This window comes from Dipodomys merriami, unplaced genomic scaffold (assembly GCF_024711535.1).
Source record: "Dipodomys merriami isolate MVZ:Mamm:240054 unplaced genomic scaffold, mDipMer1.0.p SCAF_1, whole genome shotgun sequence".
Lineage (NCBI taxonomy): Eukaryota > Metazoa > Chordata > Mammalia > Rodentia > Heteromyidae > Dipodomys > Dipodomys merriami.
The window spans coordinates 27,826,316-27,848,199 of NW_027202270.1; the positions used below are offsets into that span (position 1 = coordinate 27,826,316).

General features: G+C 37.1%; 1 protein-coding gene and 1 long non-coding RNA gene across 3 annotated transcripts in view; one reads left to right on the forward strand and one right to left on the reverse strand.

The window, feature by feature from the left end:
• The window catches only part of Pard3b (par-3 family cell polarity regulator beta), a 990,481-nt gene that overhangs the window by 181,636 nt on the left and 786,961 nt on the right, over positions 1 to 21,884 (reverse strand). For both annotated transcript variants that reach the window (XM_070018756.1, XM_070018767.1), the window contains one exon: positions 4,872 to 5,174. In XM_070018756.1, the coding sequence (XP_069874857.1) occupies positions 4,872 to 5,174 (303 nt within the window). The remainder of the gene's footprint in view (positions 1 to 4,871; positions 5,175 to 21,884) is intronic.
• On the forward strand, positions 5,153 to 16,221 carry LOC138824698 (uncharacterized). Its single transcript, XR_011371154.1, has 5 exons — positions 5,153 to 5,209; positions 13,501 to 13,568; positions 15,482 to 15,523; positions 15,661 to 15,856; positions 16,168 to 16,221. It is a non-coding gene; the product is annotated as an uncharacterized lncRNA (long non-coding RNA).

The following is a 21,884-nucleotide window of genomic DNA, read 5'->3' on the forward strand; positions in this document are numbered from 1 at the left end:
CCCCCAATTTTTTTAAACCAAGTATGTAATCACATTTGGCAACTGCTCAGTCAAGAATATCCAATAATCAGCCTGGCATGGTGGTGTACTCCTAGGACTTTGGAGGCTGACGCAATAAGATTTTGAGTTCTAGATTAGCCAGTGCTAGGTAGGGTGACCTTGCCTCAAAAACAAAACAAACTACCCAAAACCCCCTCTATTACAAAATGAATGCAAAACTAGAATTGCATCAGATGCCCAAACGTCCCCATTTGAGACAATTCTGGTCTCATCCAAATATATAGTATGAGTGTCCGGCTGCCATGGGCATCCTATATATGCCAGGGTGGTATGTGGAGGAAAAGGCCAGTACATTATTGCCCTCAATAGCTCTCAGGCTCCACAGGAGGGCAAGATTTAACCCTGGCTATGTTCAAATCCCAGAAGGACCAGTGTTATACAAATGCAGTCATCTGTCTCTGTCATGGTGGCAAGGATTTTTTTTTTAAAGCACAATCACACTTACAGCTGAATCCTTTATAAGTCAAACCAAGGTATATGGTTTTTTCCCCCTCCTTTAGGGGGGTTGGACATTCAGTTCTAAGTTGAGAAGCAAGGTGGGAAGACACCAAAGTTGCCTCTATGAAATGGACTGTGGGCCACACAGGAAAGACACAGTTCTTTGTCTATCTGGAAATAGACAAATAGGAGATAGCCCCAATACAAAATATAAAACTGAGTTTAACTATCAAAGTATTATAAGGCCCCTATCATCATCCTTGATTTTACAGGGAAGAGATGAGGAGGATCTGCCATTGGCCCTGTGAGATTCCATGCTCAGCCCTGAGTGAGCCCTATCACCAATGCAGCCTGGTCTCACCTCTCCTGCAGTGAGGGTTGATATTATGAGATTGCTCTCGAAGCTCTCTGCATTTTCTTCTTGCTCTGACATACTTCCACAGACAGAAGCTGAAAGCTGCAATCTTTTTCATCCTACAACTCTGCTTCCTCCTTACCATTGAGCTCCCTCTCTAAGTTCTTGTCTCCTCATCAATTGTCTTCTCCTTGCAAGTCTCCCTCTGCCTCTTCTGAGGCACTGACCTCATTCTCTTTAGTTAACTGGTGACATCTTAGTGACCAAATCTCAAACTCTCCTTGTAGTTCTCTTGACCTCTGTGGAACATTCTGAGACACTTGCTAAGTATCTTTCCTTTAGTTGTAAGCTAAGGGTTTTGGCTTCTCTATTTCCTCTTGTCTCTAGAGCCACTTTCTTGCTTCAGGTCTTTGTCATCTCTTACAACTGCAATCATCTCACAGCCAGTTTCACAGGCTGGCCATCTTCCTCTTCAACTGCCATCAGCTAGAAGGACTGTTTTCCTAAATAAAAATCTTTCAGCATATTTTTCAGTTATGATATTTTAATAGGCCCTTCTGTCCTCAGGATTCAGAAATACATCAATACCTACATACTAATACTCATTCTCCTGGAGCCTATTATCCAGGCTTGATTTCAGAACACTTCCAGACACACACTTCCAGATAGCTACTATGAATCAACAAGTCATGAAGTGCGAATGTAAGATGCAACCAACTCTTTCACAAGCTGACTCCAACTTGCAATGCAACCTCATTTCCGTCACCTTTGTTCCCATCCACACTGTGTTCTGGATGGTTTGGAGCTTCCCTAATGTGTAAGTTCTTTCCAGCACTTGGGCATTTTGCATGCAGTACAATGTACTGTGAGAAAAACAATTATCTGGTCATGCTTATGAATTGATTCAGAGCCAGTTCCAGCATTTTGGAGGCCTTTCCTGACTAGTTCAGGCACTTTAGGACAGAACAGCTTCCTTTTCTTTTTCCTACATTATGTTCAAATTACCCATTTCTATATCTCCTCTGGACTGAGACCATGTTGTGATCATCCCTGCATCTTCTCTAGGGCTTTCTATATTATTTAGACCACAGTAGGTGCCAAACAAAAATGCTGACTGAATGTAAATGATAGTGCCCTTTCATTGTAATTCAAGGAAGGTTTAGAACTCCAGTGTCTGCTTACAGATGCTGTCAGGGACAATGCCAAAGGAACTCTTCTTTGACTCCCTGAGCTCAGAATTTCATTGATGAAGGACAGGTAGTAGTAATAGTAACCACACTGCTGCTAATAGCTAGCCATTATCTGTGTCTTGGCACAGAGTAAGCTTGTTTGAAGACTTCAAGAAAAAGGAGCAAATCAGTCTTTAAAAATGATTAAAGATAAGAACAGAATAATTCTGGTTATAATGTCACCCTTGGATTGGCTTTCCAAAAATATGACAATAGTCTGAAACTACTGAAAGTAGTGTCAGATCATTTATTAAATACAAGGTGGTCAGAGCCAAAAGTGAGACCCTATCATCCACACAGACATTTGGACTGGGCAGTAAATAATAATTTTTTTTCTTGATAGAAGTTTATTGTGTCTGTAATTAAGATTAACCTAAGAAAATTCTTTCCTGGCCAAATCTGCATAGCTGAAAATCCATTTAGGAAAACATGCCCTGTATAATGTCTATTACATTAAGGGTATGAAATGTCCCTTGTAGACTCAAGCATGGAAGACTTGATACTTGATCAAGCAGCAGAACTTAGAGGTAGGAACACTGAGACATGATTGTGCTCTGAGAGCTCTCCCTTTATCAAGGCATTCATCTGTTGAGTTCATAGCTTAGGTGATAGGACTTTTGAGTTCACAGGACTATGGAGTCTAGTTAGAGCAAAAATGTCATTGGGAACATGACTTTGAAGGGTATATTATCTCCCCTGGCCTTTGTTCCATCCCTCAACTTCCTGGCTGTCATGAAGTATGCTGCACTGCTCACCACATGCTATTGCCATGATGTTCTGCCCAGAAACTACAAAACCAAAACCGCTAAACCCACAGGCCCAAAGAAATCTTGCCTCTCTTTTTTAAAGGGAATTGTTAACATTTCATTTAGCTAGCAACAGATGACTTAAGAATTAATTAGATGGAGCCAACAGAGAGGGATAGAAAATGACCAAATCCTGACATTACTCTCCTTCTTTTAAATTGTTCATCTCAGGTAATTTGGCACAGTGCTAGAAAGTTGACCAATCTAGTGTCACTAATATAAATGTAAGATTTGGGTGGTGAAAATAAGCTTTAGATGATAAAATTGGGGGGGAGGCAGGGTGAGTTTCGGTTGCTTTGTGGTTCTCTTAGAGACTTGACTATGCATGCTGGTATAGTTAATATATAAGAAGACTGTGATAAAGCAATCTATTCCTGTAGTGTAATTCCTCATGTATACTTGACTGGAAAACTTATTCTTACAGAATTTAACCTATTTATTTCCATTAAGTTAGTATTTGGTCATGCTGGCTCAGTATTAGGAGATGCTTACCAAGACACAGTCCATCCTAACTGAGGTTCAGCAGTAGACATATGCAAAGAGGAGTATAGAGACCTCTCTTATTTAGGAAAAGGAAGATTGATCACACTTTAGGCCAGAATAGACTAGAAGAGTACGCTATTATTATTTGCATGACAAAATTCCAACCCTATATAAAGGCTAGAGGGAAAAAAGCCAATCTTAATCAATCCCTGAATTAGTAGTTTAGATATTATGGTTATATCACATAGTCATAGGAATTTATATTTTTGTTTTGTTCCTAAGAAAAACTTGACCATCTTTCTTTAATATTATCAACCTGGAAGCTTGACAGTAAGGATTAAAAATTGCTCCTTCCTTCCCACTTGGTTATTGGAAAGGCTCTGAAAGGTAATCAGTCTTGTGAAGCTACACTTTACAGTCTGCATAAAAATGCCATGATTTCCCTTCCTCTCCCCAACCTAATTGAAAGTGCATAATATCACCCAGCTGGGGAAATGTAAACGGTAAACATATGTAATATATCATGCTACCACGCAAACACTGGCTACTAATAGGGACTGGGTGGTTGTCAGAACCCTATGAAATCTGGAAAATGACTCTTTTCTCCATTTAGAATGAGAGCTCTTTGTACTTTTCTTCCTCCCTCCTCCCTCCAGACTTCAAGCTGCAATCAGATTAGAGTAAGGTCAGTCAGCATTACACTCTGCATGTATAATTCCAAGGGTCACCTAACAATGCTTATTGACTAAAACTCTTTTAGATCATCCTTTCAAGAGAGATGGCATTCATTTTCCTTCTGGCAGGAGGTGGGGCTACAATCACCTGTTCCCTACCTGCTTCAATTGTACTGACAGATGGTCCTATTATTTTTCTCCTTAGCTGCTAAACCTAAAGATACCAGGCTTTGTCATCTCCTATGTTTCTCTACTCCATCAAACTCCTATTGCTAAGATTATCTTCTTTTCTACCTCTGGTCATCTGTGAATTTCCATAGAGTATCACATTCTCCTTGAGTAAAATAATATCAGTCTTACCGTTGAATGTCCCTTGTACTTCCACAGCTATTTATAATTTCACTTCAGTGATACCCACTTGGAAATCATCATTTTTTGCTTCTCTGATTCTTTACCTCCAATTACTATGGCGTCTTCTTGTAAAAGCCTTTTACAATAGAGCTCTTAGGAAAAAGGACAATATTCTTTCCAAGTTTTTATTATTACTTCTCTGTTACCATATCCTTGCAAAAATTGCTCCCTGTTGTACCATGAACTTAACTACTACCAATTCATTCATATCACCTTCTAATGCACTATCATTTTAATTTTGATGGTTACTATCTCACACGTAGGTCAAAGTGGAGCACTTGTTTAGGGCACCAAGTCATTTCAGTTTAAATATATCAAAGGATATACTTTTTAAAAATCTCTTTCAGCAGTGGAGACAATTTGAAATGTACTGAATTAATAAAACTGCATTCATCTTTCACTAAGTTACATTTACCTGTCAGCTGGAGTAGGTGGATGATATGGCTTGTTGACTTTGGCATAGAGCCCCTCTAAGTGGTCTCTCTCTGGAGACAGTGCACGGCCATCACGAGTGTAACCAAGTGGTCCAGTCCATGGGGGAGATGGAGATCTAAAGACATTTGCTGATGCGCATGGTTCCCGAAAGTGGTTCACTCTGGCGTAATTGGGGTCCATTTCATCATCATCCATGTCGTGCACTGATCCAGTTGCTCCCGCAGCGTAATCAACAAGAACTCTTGCTTGCTTTTCCCTCAGTTCCTGATGTTTTGCTCCAATCCTGGAAAAAAAAAAGTGGAAGTAGCAGAAATGCACGTGAGTTTCATAGGCTACCACAATGTAATACTCTCATGAATGTGATAACTCTTGCTAGACACTTAGCTGTCACTTTTCTGTTGACTCAAGACCACACCATGCACAAATGTCAGCAGCATAAGAAGATTAATTTTATATCTCTGACCTTTATTTGTCACAGGATCTTTGCTTTGATAGCAATGCTGTAGGTATTTTGACACGTTGCTCACTGATGACTGAGCTGATATCAGTCTATCCCGATAAATGAGAAGTATTTATAGAACCAGTGCATGTCTAGTATAACACTATGGAAGTCTTTCTTAGGGCTGCACGTTAAAGAGCTCATCAGAATCTTAATCTTTTGATTTTTTAAAAAAATCTTTAAGTAGTTGTACAAAGGATTTGCATTTAACAAAGCAGTTTATGAATACAATATATCTTAACAGAGTCTTACATTTTTTGTCATGACTTTCTATTTAATGTCCTAGAGTTCTAGTGTATTCTTCTAAAGAAAGGAGCTTGCAAAATTGATTTAAATATGAAAAAGAAATACAGAAACTGTCAGGCCACTAAAAGCAGTGGCATCAAGGGTAATTTATAAGAGACTCTGAGTTTTTTGGTTACACAAATGGGGATCATTGTGTCTCATTATATAGGGGCTAGGGACAGAGTAAAATAATGAAGAAATTAATAGGCTTCAGACAGAGATGAATTGGTGCATATAAGTGAATTAAACACCATTACTGGCAGAACTCCACAGTGCTAAAGCCTTAAGTGATATTACAAAATGCTACTGCTAATCAGTGCCACTGAGTAAACTGCTCGGGATGGATCAGAAAAACATTTGACATTGAATCTGGAAAGTGTTAGATTTGTTCTTTTCAATTCCCAGTCATGTGATAGAATGGCAAGTATGGCATCTTATTGGATGATGATGATGTGGATGGTGTTAGAAGCCATTTGGCACTAATTAGGAAGGGGTCTAATCTCTGTCCTGGGGAAAATGAAGCGCAGGGTATATGGGATAAAAAAGCTGGTGCTGGCTCATGTGGTTAAAAGAAAGATAGTCAAGAAAGAACAGGGATGAAGCTGAAGTCCTGGACTCGGAGAAGATGAGAGGCTCAGAGAAGATCTATGTATGCCCGGAGACACCCAGGGAAGGCCTGAATGAGTTACAAGACAAAAACTAAAACTCCTTAGCATCTTCTCCTCTTCAAACAAAAACAGTTGTTCATGGCAGATAGTTTCACTTTACAAAACATCAAACTGTGTGACAAAACCTTTAGAAGCCATGATCTTTCAAAGTAGTTTTTTTCTTTTTTGACAGGACAGTGTTTTATTTGTTTATTTATTTGAGTAGGAAGGAGGAGAAATCAGGTAGGGGAGAGAAAAAGCAATGAAACAAAACAGAATATGAAGGGCATGGGATAAAAAGACAGTATCTATCCTCAAGTCACAGCAGATGAAAATCAATGCCAGTATGTATCCATTACACGTCTTTTGACTAGGCCAAACCATGTACTCTATACCAAAGTAATTAGAAGAATTTATATTTTTGTATAAAGCAGCATGCACCTCGAAGGGATTCTGAATTAAGTGGAAAGAAGATTGCACAGCAGGGCACCCATTAAGGGGCCTTGCCTGTCCACTTTTGATGCATACCAATCCCAAATTCATGATGTTTGCTTTGAATAATTTCTGGTGAAGAAGATAATAACCTGCTCTATTCTGCAACCAAACAATCTTTGCAGGGATGGTACAGACTAGATTACTAGAGAATGCTTGCTGCACTAAGATGGTAGGATGGATTATTTCCATTGCAAATAGAGCCAAGGACATCAATAAAGTTAGGGGGTGGGATTATGTGTGGCCCTCATAAGTGGGATGCCTTCAAGAGGGATCAGTCAGCAGTAAGATAAATATTGTATGGCTGCCGCATGGGGCTGTCCTTGTGCATTAATGGAAAAGAGACATTCAAAACTTGAGTTTCCGAAATCATAGCCATAGAATAGGGGGATTGGTGTTCCTTATTTCCTCCTTTCTCCTACTCAGAGTTTTTCTCATTAATTAAGCTTGCTGAGTGTGTTAGATAATTGCAGATGAAAACTATACGGTCTATGCAAAGCAATGTTTTATCTTGTATTTTTCCTTTCTAAAACAAAACCACCTTCTTCCTCGATCCTCTCTGCACCATTGACTGCTGCAGTAACTAATTTCATATTAATCACTCAGTAGGTGAAATAGTAATTTCTCTGAACCATCATTATTATGCCATATATCAGGGTCTCTCCATGTGGGGGAGGACAAGACAATCTCTGAAAAAGGGGTATGTGCAGGCAGAGAAAACTCTCAAGAGAGTGCCAAAGAAAAAGATTTTATTTTTGTAGTTCTGACTGCCCCCACTTACAAATCAGTGTGAGAATTCTAATTGTTTCTAGTCATTTCTAGTTGGAGGTCTCTTTATCACTGGGAACTCAGCCTGTTAAAATATCTATCCTTTCAAAACACCCCTTGATAAAATGCCCTTTTTCATTTCATGGCACAACTGGGTCCCCCATTCTTCTGAGCACATTATCTTTGAATTATTTAAATCTTCCCCCTTCTCTCTTTTTTTCTCCCTTTGAACACATTGTTGTTTGTTTTTTCCTTAACACCATTGTACTCTTTTACTTCTATTTTGTTGACAACAGTCTAGTGTTCAGGGTTTTTATATTGTCTAGATGTGCACTGTTCAATAAGGTGACTGTTGGCTATTTGTAACTCTGTACATTTAAATTGGAAGCAAGTAAAACTTTCACTGTATCAGTTTCACAAAGCATACCACAAGTACTCAATGGAGATATGTTCAGTGTCCAGTTAACTGGACACTGCAGATATATATGAATTCCTTCACAGCAGAAAGTTCTATTGACTATGTTAGTTTAGATTGCTCTAAGAGTTTTTGGTATATCTCTTCATCCTAATTTAATCTATACCATGCGAATAGTATAGAATAATCCTCTTTAAAGAATATTTCCCTCTCTAATGATAAAAGTATACTAAATCAGTTTCCCTCTCTGAAATACTATGTGAAAACTGAGGAAACTGTAAAGAAAATTCATTTCAATGGAATTAGAAAATGGCCACAATGATATTAGACTTAACCCAAAAGGGGGAGTATGCCAAGAGCTGATAGATGTTTATATCTCTAGACAGGAATACATTTTTCTAAAGTAAGGGAGCAGAGTCTTAAGGAACACAGATGGCAGATTGTACTTAGAGAAAACCTAGGGCCCTGGAGTATCTAAAATCAAGGGTTCATGAGGATTGAATGAAGAAGTGGCAGGACTAGAAGAAATTTATTATGCTGTCTGAACAGTCCCTGTCCTGGGGAAACGTTAAGTAAAATGGGAAAAAAGAAGTAGTAACCTCTGTTGTTTCTGAAAGGCAGAAGAACAGAGATAAACTGGAATTTGTCAAAAGAGAACCAATTATATAGGAGCAGGCTGCCTTCTTAACAGAATAAACTGCTTCCCTAAACAGAGACCAGAGAACTTGAACTCCCAAACTTGCTAGGAAAATGATTTTGAGAAAATATATCAAACTGAAACTAGTGATGAACTTAGATCGCTATGTACATATCATCTAATAGTGTATTTTGGCATGTTCCTTTATTTAAATTTCAAATACTGCAGGATGTAAACGTCAATTTAATGGTGAACCAAACATTTCAAAATTAAATGTAATGAAAGAAAATAAAAGTTTATTTAGATAATAAATATAAATATTATTTTAAAAAGTAGAAAAGAAGTCATCTAAAATTCAAGCAAATTCATACTGACTTCAAACATGGATAAAAACAAAAGAAAAGCATTCAAAAATTAAGGAACTATTAATTCTTATCGACTCATTGTGAAAAACTATTTAATAAGAAAAACCAACCAATCCACAATTGAGTCAAAATGAACAATTCAATCTGGTTGTTCTGGCTGCAACTCCTTTTTTCCCCAAATTTATGTGTTGAAGCTAATCCAGCTTTGGGAAGTGATCCTGTACTTTCCAGCTGAAATTGCTGATCTTTATAAATTGTCCATTTTTAAGTATCATAGCAAAAAATCAAATTAAGATACTTTAGCTTTAGAATTATGTCTCTGGTAGTGTGCAATACATTTATGTACATACAAATATAAGGCTACATATTTGCAAGAACCAGTTATTAAAATGTAAATATTATACACTATTTAGATATGAATATCACTAATGATAATAAGAAGTCAATAAGGAGATGCACTGCCAAACATCTCTTTAGCCTTCCAACCTGAATTTTCACAACTCCATTGTCAACTTGTTTTCAGTTCATTGTACATTGAACTTGTGCTTGGTACTTTCAGATAAAATGATCTTACAAAGACTTCATTAGTCAGGCTCTCAACTCTCAATTTTCTCTAGCATAAGGACTAGACTGGTTAAAAACCACATTAACTTTGACAATTTGTCTCCTCTTCAACTTACACATCTAGTAAATTCTCTATTAATTTGAAATATTATATAGTTAATTCCCTACTCACCTGAAATATTATAGAGTTATGCAGTTCTCAATCCATGAATTTATTTTGCTTGAATTTCCGTATCTCTGTTCTATTTTATAGTAAACGTTTAACAAATGAAAAAGGTAACAATGGAATTTGCCTCATACCAGATTTTGAGTATTGGCATATTTGTATTACATGAACCTTATAAAATTTTGATTATTATATTTGATTATTAATTTGATTATATGATTATTATATTATAGATCAACAGTACTTTTTGCAGACTCCCCAGGAAGAAAACATGGGGATAGTCCATCCCAAGTAGATAAAAACATGCCTCTTATATTTGAAAACTGGTTTTCCTAGATACAAAATTATTGTTTCATTTTTATGTTCTTGAGAATTTTAAATATGTGTATAGTGTCCTTGCTGAAAAGATGAATGAAAATCTTAAATTTATATCCCTTACAAGTTACTTGCCAGAAACTCCTTTTTGGCCTATTTTTTTTTTTTAACCTTCCTTTTAAAGAATTACAGGCACGAGCCACTGGGCCCAGTTACTTTATATAATTCTTTCTCTTTTAAATATATTATCTGAAAAATGGTTGTTATTTAACAAAGGAATAGAACATGTACCACTGCTGGGAAAATATTTAAATTGCTTAAGAAAACATAGCCTTTCTTGAGCAATTTCAACACCTCCAAAGTACCAGTTTGTGGGCCAGCTACTGATGTGGATAAATGCAAATCATTCTTTTTGATCCATAAATACATTCTCTAAAGCCTTAGACAACTTGTTTTATATATCTCTTATGAATTGCTGTATTTGGCATTCAACAAATATTTACTGAGTACCTACACAGTTAAGTTTTCCTTAGGTGTGGTCCTCAGAGAATTTCTATCCTAGGAGAGGAGGGGAAAATAGTACAGGTAACTAAATAAAACTCTAAAAATAGACTTTTAGTAAGAAGTAGAGAGGAAAATGAAAAGGAATGCTGGTAGGAGTTGGGACTACACTTTTAAACATGTGATAAGTAAAACTACCCCTGAGAACTTTGGTGTATGTGTTCATGCCAGTACATGGGCTTGAACTTGAGGACTTGCACTCTTGGTTGGCACTTCTGCTTAAGGCTGGTGATCTATCACTTGAGCCACTTCTGGCTTTTTGGTGGTTAACTGGAGATAAGGATCTTACGAATTTGTCTGCCCAGGTTGGCTTTGAACCACCATCATCAGTTCTCAGCCTCTTGAGTAGCTAGGATTACAGTTGTGCGCTACCAGCACTCAGCTCCCTGAGAATGTCAAACAAAAGGCTTGATGATGAGTTCACTGGGGAAATTGTATACCAGACAGGCAGACAGCGTACTAAAAGTTAAAAGCAGCAAGGAGGCCAGTGTGGAGAACTAGAGGCCATATTAGAAATGGAGTCCTAGATTATGCTGGGCCCTGGTAGGATTTGGGCTCTTTCTCTCAGTGAAATAAGCAGCTCAAAGGAAGTTTGAAGCAGTGAATTGACACAATCTGAATTATATGGCAAATGTATCTCCTCTGACTGGTGTGTTGAGAATAGATAAAAGTTGGTGGGATGCTGTGTGCCAACACCAGAGAGCCCAGTTAGGGGTTATTACAATGATTCAGGTGAGATAAAGTGGTAGATGAAGGCATAGCACTGGAGATGGGAAATAGCTGCGGACACAAGCTAAAAATCAGAGTGGATTAAAAACATATTTCTAGCCCAGAGCTGGGGGGACTGACACTTGTAATCTTAGCTACTTGGGAAGTTGAGAAACTGAGGATGAAGGTACCAGGCTAACTCGGCAGAAATGTATGTGGGGCTCTGTCTCTATGGAGATAAAATGGACACAAGAGAGTGTGTCTATGATCCCAGTCATTACAAGAGGCCTTTAACAGGCTCAGATGAGGGTTTGGTGGAGGTAAAATTGAGGCGGGGGAGGGAACCTTATCCTAAAACTAACCAGAGAAAAATAGTAAGCAGAAGTCCTTTGAGTTCAGACCCCCAGTACTGAAAAAAAAATTTAAATCTCTGAGAACATAAAACTCAAAATTGTATAATTAAGATTGTCTTCTAAATACCCTAATTAGGGAAGTTTTGCTGCATACAAGAGATCATCCAATCTCGCATTTCATCTGTCTCAAAAAGAATAGACACTAATAATAATATTTGTGATTTATTTTCTCCTGATTGCATGATTTAATTTTTACAATGTACAAAAAGCTCAGCTCTACAGAAAAGTAAAATGAGGTTCAGAGAGGTTAAGTGCTTTGCAAGCTCACATTTACCAAATGGCAGGATTTGGATTCTTGAATTCTATCCAGGTGTTTGACTCCAATGTTATTGTTTCTTCCACTTGTGTTAGACTAAAATAACCTTAACACAATCACATTTTAAACATTTAACATAATGAAAAGTTTCATTATGTTAATTCAAATTCTTATGTTCATTATCTCTATCTATCTATTTACCTATCTAGGCGCACCCAGTTTTTTAAAAAATAATTATTAAGATTTTTGACAATTTAAGAAAGAAATCTCTATTCTTTGGTCCAAATCTTGCAAAGTATTTAGTGAGCAAACCATAATCATTTGTACCCTAGACCCTTTGGAGAGCATATGAAAAATTGTGAATGTTTTGCTATAAAATTATCATGCCATTACCCCACTTAAGATGAATGATTCCTTAGTATCAACTAATATCTCATCCAAAAACAAATTTCCACAATTGCCCCAAAAATGTATTTCTTGGTGGATTTACTAGAGTTAGGCCCTACCACCTGTCCCCACATTAAAATTGATTGTCTCTGAACTCTATGGTGTTACTATAGAATTGTATTTTTCCTTTATCTTATTCTTTTTCCATGTTATTGAACAGTTGTAGTAAGCAGCTGCATTGTCTTGTAGCTATCCACTCATGCTGCCTGTCATGTTTAACCACTTGTGAGGTGATTTACTTCTTTGATTCCTTTGGCAGGTTCTAGAAAAAAAATGCTTTGCTATTGAATGTTCTGGGCATTTCCATATGGAACTATGCCCAGGGCTGTGTAATGCAGTAGCCACTAGCCACTGACTGTAGTCCATTTAAAAGGTGGCTAGTAGGACTAAGGCTCAAAATTTTTGCTTTAATTCATTTAGACATCTATATATAAGACGTGTAAAATAGCTGTATAAATAGCTGATTTTGAGCTAGGTGCAGGTAGCTCATACTGTAATGCTAGTTACTCAGGAGAGATCTGAGGATTGAGGTTTGAAGCTAGCCTAGGCAGGATAGTCTGTGAAATGCTTATTTCCAATTAACCACCAAAAGCTGGAAGTGTACCTGTGGCTCAAGTGGTAGACTCCCAGCCTTGAGTGGAAAAGCCAAGGGACAGAAAGCACCCCGGTCTGAGTTCATGCCCCCATGACCAGAACAGAAAATTAATAAATATCTGATTTTTTTCTTCTTCATTCCAAGAAATGTAACTAGGTGTTTTTGTGAGTAGTTATACATTTATTTTTAAATCCCTTCCTTTCACACAAAATAGCATACTAACCACATTTTCTACCCTTTGCTTTGGACATAAGCATATTCAGAACAGTACTTATTAAACACAGATCTGGCTCATTTTCAAAAAGCTTCCTAGTATTCTACTCTATGGACATGCTTTTGTTTATTTAATGAGTTATATAGTCTTGGGTATTTGGGTCTAATTAATCTAATCTTTTTTTTTAATCAGTGAAGAGGCCTGAACTCAGGCTTGCTTGGCATTTGGCACTTTTCTACTCTCTGATCTTTTGCTCTTACAGATATACCTTGGAGATGTTCTAGTGGATTTAGTTCCAGACCACCAAAATAAACTGAACATCAAAGTAAAGTAAGCCAAGATTATTTTGGTTTCCCAGTGCCTATAAAACTTATATTTACCCTATAGTGTAATCTATTAAGTATGCAATTGTATTTTGTCTAATAAAACTTTATTGTTAAGCAATGCTAAAAATCACCTGAGCTGCTGGAAAAACGGCAACCATGCACTTGCTCAATTCAGGGCTGCCATAATCTTTATAAAGAATGCAATATCTGTGAAAGCAGGGGTTATACCGTGGGGGAGTGACATACAAAGCAACAAAGAACTAATCTTATAAATGTGTTAGAAACAATCGCATGAAAGAAAAAAAATTTGAATACATATCTTAACCCCTGCTTTCACTGTATTTGATGTTGGTATAATTTGTGGAGGGGAAGAGAAAAAACAAATCGTTTAAATAGGGATACAGGTGGACCCATTGCAACAATGAGATGTACAAGTCGTTATGTCGAAAGTGAACTTTACAACTTTGGTGGGGGGGAGGGGGAGAGGAGGATTGGGTGGGGTGAGCAGGGGGGGGAATAGGAAGGGATGGGAAGGGGAAACAAAGGAGGAGGCTACAATGCTTGATCAGAAATGTACTCATTATCTTGCCCATGTAATTGTAACCCCTCTGGACAGTATTTTCACAATAATAAAGAAAGAATGCAATATCTGGAAACCACAGTGATAAAGGGAAGTGTGCAAAACAATGTATGCTCAGACAAATAATGCCATGATGAAAAACCTTGAGCATTAGTTCTTATTTTTACCACAGTGGCTTCATAGAGTTAGGATTGCTGGACAAAGAAAAACACTGAGATAACTTATTCTGGATTATTTTCTAGATAAATTTCCTTCTCTATTTTCTTCTTCTTGCATTGCCACCTGCATTGTAGGAGCTGTCTATTTCTCTAGTCTCACCATCAGTGGGTATTGTGACACTTCGGGAAATTTGATAAACGTAGGTGAGAAGTCATGTTTCAGCGAAGCTTTAATTAGCCTGTCTCTTATTATGTGATCTTGAGTATCTTTTCATATATTTAGGGGCCATTTTCATTTCCTCTTCCGTGAGCTGCCCATATCTCTTTGCTGATTTTTCTATCAGATTGGTAGGCATTTTCCCCCTTGATTTTTCAAAGAGCTTTGTATAATAGTTATATTAACACTCTGCAATACAAGCTGCCTGTATTTTTTCCCCTTGAGTTTCTCATTTGCCTTTTATGATGGTAGTTAAAACATTGTTGAATATTTAACATTTTATACTTTTCCTTCTAAAGCTTTATATACTTTTGCAAACTATTCTTGGTTAATTTTGTTGCGTGTAAAATGTGACCACAGTATAGTTCTTCTAGCTTGAGGAGTGTAAGGAAAATGCAGGCATTGAAACTCTCTTTACTGCTAACTGTATGAGTACAAACAACAGAGTAATAGATGAATAGAACACAGAAGAAAAGGTTTGTTACCTACAGCCATGACAGTAGTGGAGGTCAGAAAAGGTTTTTCAGGGAGAGCTAAGGGGTACAAGAAGTAGCACCATTAAAAGAGATTATAAACTACCTGCTGCACAACTTTCTTTTTTGACAGTGGAGATAATTTGTCTCGCTATCATTTCTGCTTTTATAATAGAAGCTGCAATTAGGTCACTATAATTATCCTTTGTTACAGAGAACAGGGCTAGCTTCTTTAGCTTTTTCTTATCGATGTGGCTTCAGACTTGCAAGCCATGCATGGTCAAGAACAATGACAGTGTCTTTTTCTTCTTATCACATTTATTATTATGCTGACCAATGAATAAAGTGTTACACACAGTCTTCGCAGTCACTGTTTCATCTTTTCAACAAAACTGTTTAACTGTATTCCTATTTTTTCAGTGTTTTCCTGCTTGAGTGTCCATAATATTTTCTAAATTTTCTCTTTTGGCTGTTCATTTTTCTTGTCAGCTTGAACCAGATTCAATGGGGTAACAAAACTGGATTGATAAGGTAATTAATCATTTTTCTTGTAATAAATAAATATATTTCTGTATAACAATTTAATATTTCTGCAATAGTGACATGTAAATTCTTCAACGTTATCAATTGAATTATTTATTTTTCTATTTATTTTGTTTTGGTACTAGGTTTTGAATTCAAGGCCTCATACTATCATTTAATTTTTTTAACTTGTGGTTGGTGCTCTACCACTTGAGCTAACTCCTCTACTTCAGGCTTTTTGATGGTTACTTGAAGAAAAGACTCTCACTGATTTGTTTGCCATGACTGTGTTTGAACCTCCATCTTCACATCTCAGCATCCTGAGTCCTTAGGAATATGGGCGTGAGTAATCCATCAGTGACTGAGGCTTGAACTCAGAATCTGAGCTCTGTCTCTAAGCTTTTATGCTCAAGGCTAGCATTCTACTACTTGAGCCACTGCTCTAATTTCAGCTTTTTCCTGATTAATTGGAGATTAAAAATCTCACAGATTTGTCCAGGCTGGCTTTGAACCATGATCCTCAGAGCTCAGCTTTTACATAGTTAGAATTACAAGACTTGAGCCACCAATGCCCAGGTTGTTGTTAGTTAAATCTTTTAAGTGGACTTTCTAATCATCCTTTTCTCTTTTTATATATTCTTCATGAATTACAGAATCTAGCATGTGAGTATCATTCTCGAATATCTCACAAATGATCAACAGTCGTGAGACAGAGGAGAGGTGTGCTTTGTTCTCCAAATCCTAAATCCAAATCCTGAACCCTAAACTGTCAAAGCATTAAAGTTTGGGAAGATTTCAACAGTCAGGTGTGATGTGAAAATATTCAAATGAGAAGGTTTGGGAGGGGGTTGCTGGCTCTTTGCTAGGTAAGACAAGATCACCATATCCTAGGTGTCCCAGAATCAACCAAATTCTCTATATAAAATGTTTCCTTGGATACTGAGTCTATTTCATAATCTAAAAACATGACAGTCATTTAGAATTCCTTTTAGTTGCAGTTTTTGCAACTAGTAGTTTTTGCTCTTTCTGTTAAAAAACTTGCATTTTTTTTTTACTGTTTTCCTGCTACTGCTAAATTCCACCATTTCATGAGGATTGCCATTCAGTAAGTATCTCCTCCTATTATTGAAATGAGCATTTTCCTTAAATTTATACCTTTCCCAAACCCATTAAATTTCTCCATTGCTAATGCACCGAGTTCCTGTAATTTGCATTCATGTAATGTGGATGAATTTCTCAGAAATGCTTAGTAAACATCTTTGGCTTTCCTTGGAAAATTAGCCCCAAAGAGGGAAGGAGGGTGGAGGAGAAGAACCTACAGAGTGCTTACAATGTTCTCTGATAATGCATGATTCTCTTATAATAATCCTATAGAGGTGCCCCTAACAAAGGGTGTCATTAAGCATTGATGACATTAAAAGATGCTCTTTCGGCTGGTGGCCAAAATAACACAGAAGAAAGACCTATAATAGCTGCCTTTAAGCAAGCTTCACTGGTTGGATCAAGTTCATAACCAGCTGATATGCTTTATTTTTTATTGATATTTACATCATTGTGTGGCAAGAAATAGTCTTTTTTTTAAACACTCCCTGCTTGTATGTGCTCATTATGTGTAGCACGAGGAACAGAAGGGGAAATAAGAGAATTTTTGAATTAAAATTCTCTGGAATATATCACTTTCTAATCCTAGGGACTGCCACAGATAATATTTCAAAAACAAATGACAGACCTTTGACATGAGGATCCTGTCAACATATGGAAAAGAATAAAGATAAGCTCCTCGCGTTGACAGTTTGGGCTAGTGGAGGTCTACATACACTTCCTGGGGGAGGAAACAGGAAAATCACGCAGAATAAAAGGAAACTAGTTATGTTTCCTCTCCTTTCTCTTCAAACTCTTCTTTCTCTGCTATTTTGTCACCTGGAATTTCACACCTGGTTGATGCTCTCTGGGTTGTGTTTTGATCTTTGACTGGAATGCTTACTCATATAAAAATGTGCTGAAGCCTGGGGAACCATGGCATGTGCTGGTCTGTTTCCTGTGTTTTCTTAGACACAAATGCTAGACTTCTCAAGGCCTGGAACATCCATCTCCCGGTTTTATAGAAACTTCGTTGAAAGGACGTGGAGCATATAAAGAACTCTAGGCAACCTTGTCTTATGTATGTGATAAACCTATTCTTGAGAAAGGGGAAGGAGACACTGACCCTTTACCTCTATTTCCATCTAGCTCACAGGAGAAGGGTATTTGTATTCTGAAATGTCATCTTCCCAACATTATGGAGAGGCTGAAAAAGATATTAAGGTATATAGTCTTTTCCTCTCCTATCTCATTTTTGCAGGAGACTTTTAAAAGGTCAGCCAAAATATTCTATTCAACCATAGTATTTTCTGTGGTTCTTTCTAGGAATGATCTTTTTTATTTGTTTGTTTGTTTTTCCTGATAGGTGAGTTTTCCTACAGAAACCACAGCCATGAGTCCAGATCTATTCCAAGAAATGTAACCTATCAGTCAATTTGGTTTTTATTTCATTCCACGATTATATTGAATGTTTATTATGTACTAAGAACTATGCTTGGCTGGGTGGAAAGGACAGGAGACAGTTGAGTGCCAGTTGAATGCCACACAGAAGAACCACAGGCATGTCCATCAGATGTATAACTTAAGGTCTTTTCCTACTTTCAAGGGGATACTGCTAGGTTCTTTAGTAATAGTGCTCCAAGCCCTAAGGGAGTATCTGTGTCATCTGGTCCTCTCCCTCTAGAACATGCATATACTGAGGATAGAACATAGAAAAAGTCAACCTGTGATATTTATTAGATGATCATCACTTTGCAGCCATCAGTGAAGGCCCAACATCTAATCCAGACAATATCGGCTGTCCATGGGGATTGGCCAAAAGAGTTAGTGGCAATTTGAAACTAGGCTGAATGTCAGAAATGGCCCCATTCCAGCTCTACTGGATGTCAAGGAAAACTATTCCACTATAACTATTGCTTAAAGCCAAGTATAATGGAGGTCTGAGGGAGGCTTTTTAAAAGAACATATGCTACATGCACATGGTCTTGAGAGCTGAAAAGAGGATATTTTCTTTGAGATAATGGGCAGTGGATATTTATACATGGGAGTATAATTTCTGATTTATCCAAAAGTCATCTAAGGAGAAAAAAAATAGGACAAATTCTAGAAACTTCTTTTCTATATGTTTGAGAAGATTAAAAATGTGTTTACTGTGGAACAAATGAGGAGGGGCCTCAATGAATGGCTCTGCCCATCAAACATAACAATTACACTAAAGACAGGATGATGCACACAACACCTATGCAAGTGGGTGCTGATGCTAAGATCTGTAGCAGAAGACACCTAGAGGAAGAATTATGGGTGAAAACAGAACATATCAAGTATTTTCCTAAACAAAGATATCTTCGTATCACGACCCTAAGAACATTATACTGCACACATTTCCGTTTTGCATCTTTAATAAAGCAAAACTTGAAAATGAACAGCTATCCTTTTATTCCCCTCTCAGAAAAATCTACAGTGACCTGCTTGCAAATAATACAGAGGAAGTATCCCAGAAGAGGTTCTTGGTTCATTAAAATAATCAGCATATTCCAATATGCATTCGTCCCTGAAATAATAACAATTCACTTTCAATAAATTAATTATGGTTTTAATGAGCAAAATTTACATTTATATTTCTGCCTTAAGATCTTCATGGGAGGCAGCATTCTCGCCAGGCAGGGCCGCTGAAGCACAGCCTTCTGCAGAGCAGACCCGCAGCTGCTAAAGAAGATTCAGACACTCTACTGCTTCTGAAATGAAGACAGGATGGGGAAAGAAACTGGACAGCTTGGGGTGGGAACTAAGCTTTGACACTTTCTGATTCTTTTGACCATGGACACATCATTTAACCAGTCTGTCATCTGTAAGGTATTAAGGTATATAGAAATATAATAGTACTGATCTCAGATGGAGTACGCTAAATAACAACATGACAAAAATCATTAGAGGAGGATGGCTGGCACACCAATACCAATAGTTAGCAATGACAATAAAAGCGTGCACATCTGACAGGTGAGGCAGCACCAAGGAGAGACACTAAAACACGTATGCAATCTTTGCAAGTACATACAGTGACCCCTTTTCCAAGTACACATACAGTTCTTTTCAGCTCTCTCCAAATTCTACAGAGAACCTTGGGCAGAGCAGAGATACCTTTAATAAATGCTATGTAATGTGGATTGGCCCGAATGCTCAGGGGACCAGGTGTGTGGTGGTTAATTGAATTTTCTGCTTGATGGAGAACAAAGCAGTAAATGCTTTGGGTTGGAGTCTGTTGGCTGCAAATCTTTCTAAAATATATTAATCCTTTAACTTGCCCTAATGGAACTCACTGAATAGAATTTTTTTTATGGAGAGGGAGGGACAAACCACACTTAAAATACTTCTTCTCAGCTCCTGTTTTGATCCTGCAATATGAAGGATATTGAGGAGAAGAGTCAGGATGGAGCTGACCTGATCCACTAGCTACATTTCATGAGTATCTACTGTGTGCCCTACCCTGGGAATGCATCATATTTTCTCCTAATTATCTTCTTTTTTAAAATCCTTACTGAGCATTATTCAAAAGCAATGACAAAATGCAGTTGTCCCTCAACTTAAAATAAACTCACCATAAATGGACAATAGAGCAAGCTGAAAACACACTGAAATACACTCAATCTGACAAACCCCACACAGTGTACTGCACAATATCAGTGTTCTCCCAAGGCATCCGGGGCTGTCTGTGAGCTATGTCAAGGTGCCACTGGTCAGGATCTTACCACGTATCAATAACTCAGAAAAAGGTGAAACGTTGAAGTATGGATTCTACTGACTGCATATTAATTTCATACCATCAGTGTAACAACAAAAACTGTAAATGGAGTCATTATAAACCAGATACCTACCATTGTATGGTTTGTTGAGTTCTAGATGAATTAATCTGGGAATAACTGGTAGCATGGAGATATTAAAAATGCAAGTGATTTGTATGGAGTATGGAACCTGCTTTACCAGAGTATCTGGATCCCTCATAACCATGAAATTGTGACCAAAAATTACTTTGGGTCATTCTAATTAACCTTTTTTTCACTTTTTAAAAAAACTATAAGGTCAGTTTGTTGTATTAGGGTCCTGTGGTTTTTTTGTAGTACTGTACTGACATATGTATTAGCATGTAGTATTATATACAAATGGACAGTAGAAGTAAACAATCTATATTAGCTCTCTAGAATTCACCTAGGTGGGATAGTGACTCACCTATCTACAGAAATATTTTGGCAAATTTCCTAGATATTGAAAATTATATTTTATAGTTAGAATGTTTAAATAGATTGTGCATTTATCTACACAACAGCTATTTGTAAATATATGTTCATTACCCAAAGTTATTTGCTTGACCAGCTACCTACTATTTTCCCAGAAAGTTTTCCGCAAAACTTCTTCAACCTCATCCTGTCAACGTTAGGGAGAATATAATGGAAAACAATCAGATTGCTTAGAAAAAAATCCCTTAGATTTCAAATAAAAAACTTTCCCTTAGTCCTAAAACGCTCTCCAGTTAGCAGCAAAAAAATATCATGTCATATTGATGAGATTAAGAATTTAAATTTTTTAAAAGTCTCTTTTAATTTGCTCCACAGTTGAGTTGTATTTTATAATTGAATTTAATGATTTCATTGTAAGTGTCTAGAAATACTGTATGATAAAGAGGCTTTATTCAATTGTACCCACTATAATGCTTGCTTTTCATGGCTGCTTTCTCTGTGATCATATAGCATTTTTATATGCCGTTACAGCATGTAACACCATTTGGCTGTACTATAATTACTCGTGATTTGGCCTCTTTTCTCTTAATCATGAACTTGTTGAAGGTGAGGAGTAGGCTATGTTTAACTTATCTTACCATTTCCCCCACCAAATGTCTAGCTGCTCAATTAATATTTGCTGAATTATTGAAGAGTTTAGGCCAAAGATAATTAAAAAGTCACAAATGAATTATACAAGAAAATGTCTACCTAAGTACTCTAAGTAGAAAATTTCATATAACTTCAATTTAAACTCTGATTCAAAGGCATGACAGACAGCCATGCCTCTAGGAAAAAGACTCACGGACCTAATATGGATCATGCTAGTTCTCAGGTGACCCAAATTTCCAAAATTCATCAAAATACAAATCTTTCTTACATGCTTTGAGGGCTGAAAATGTGAACAATTCAAATGAAATGACCATGTAAAAGTGACCTTTCCTACGACAAATGTGAATCGTTTAAAAAGGAGAAGTAGGAAGTAAAAATGACATATAAGAATGAAAGGACACAAGATG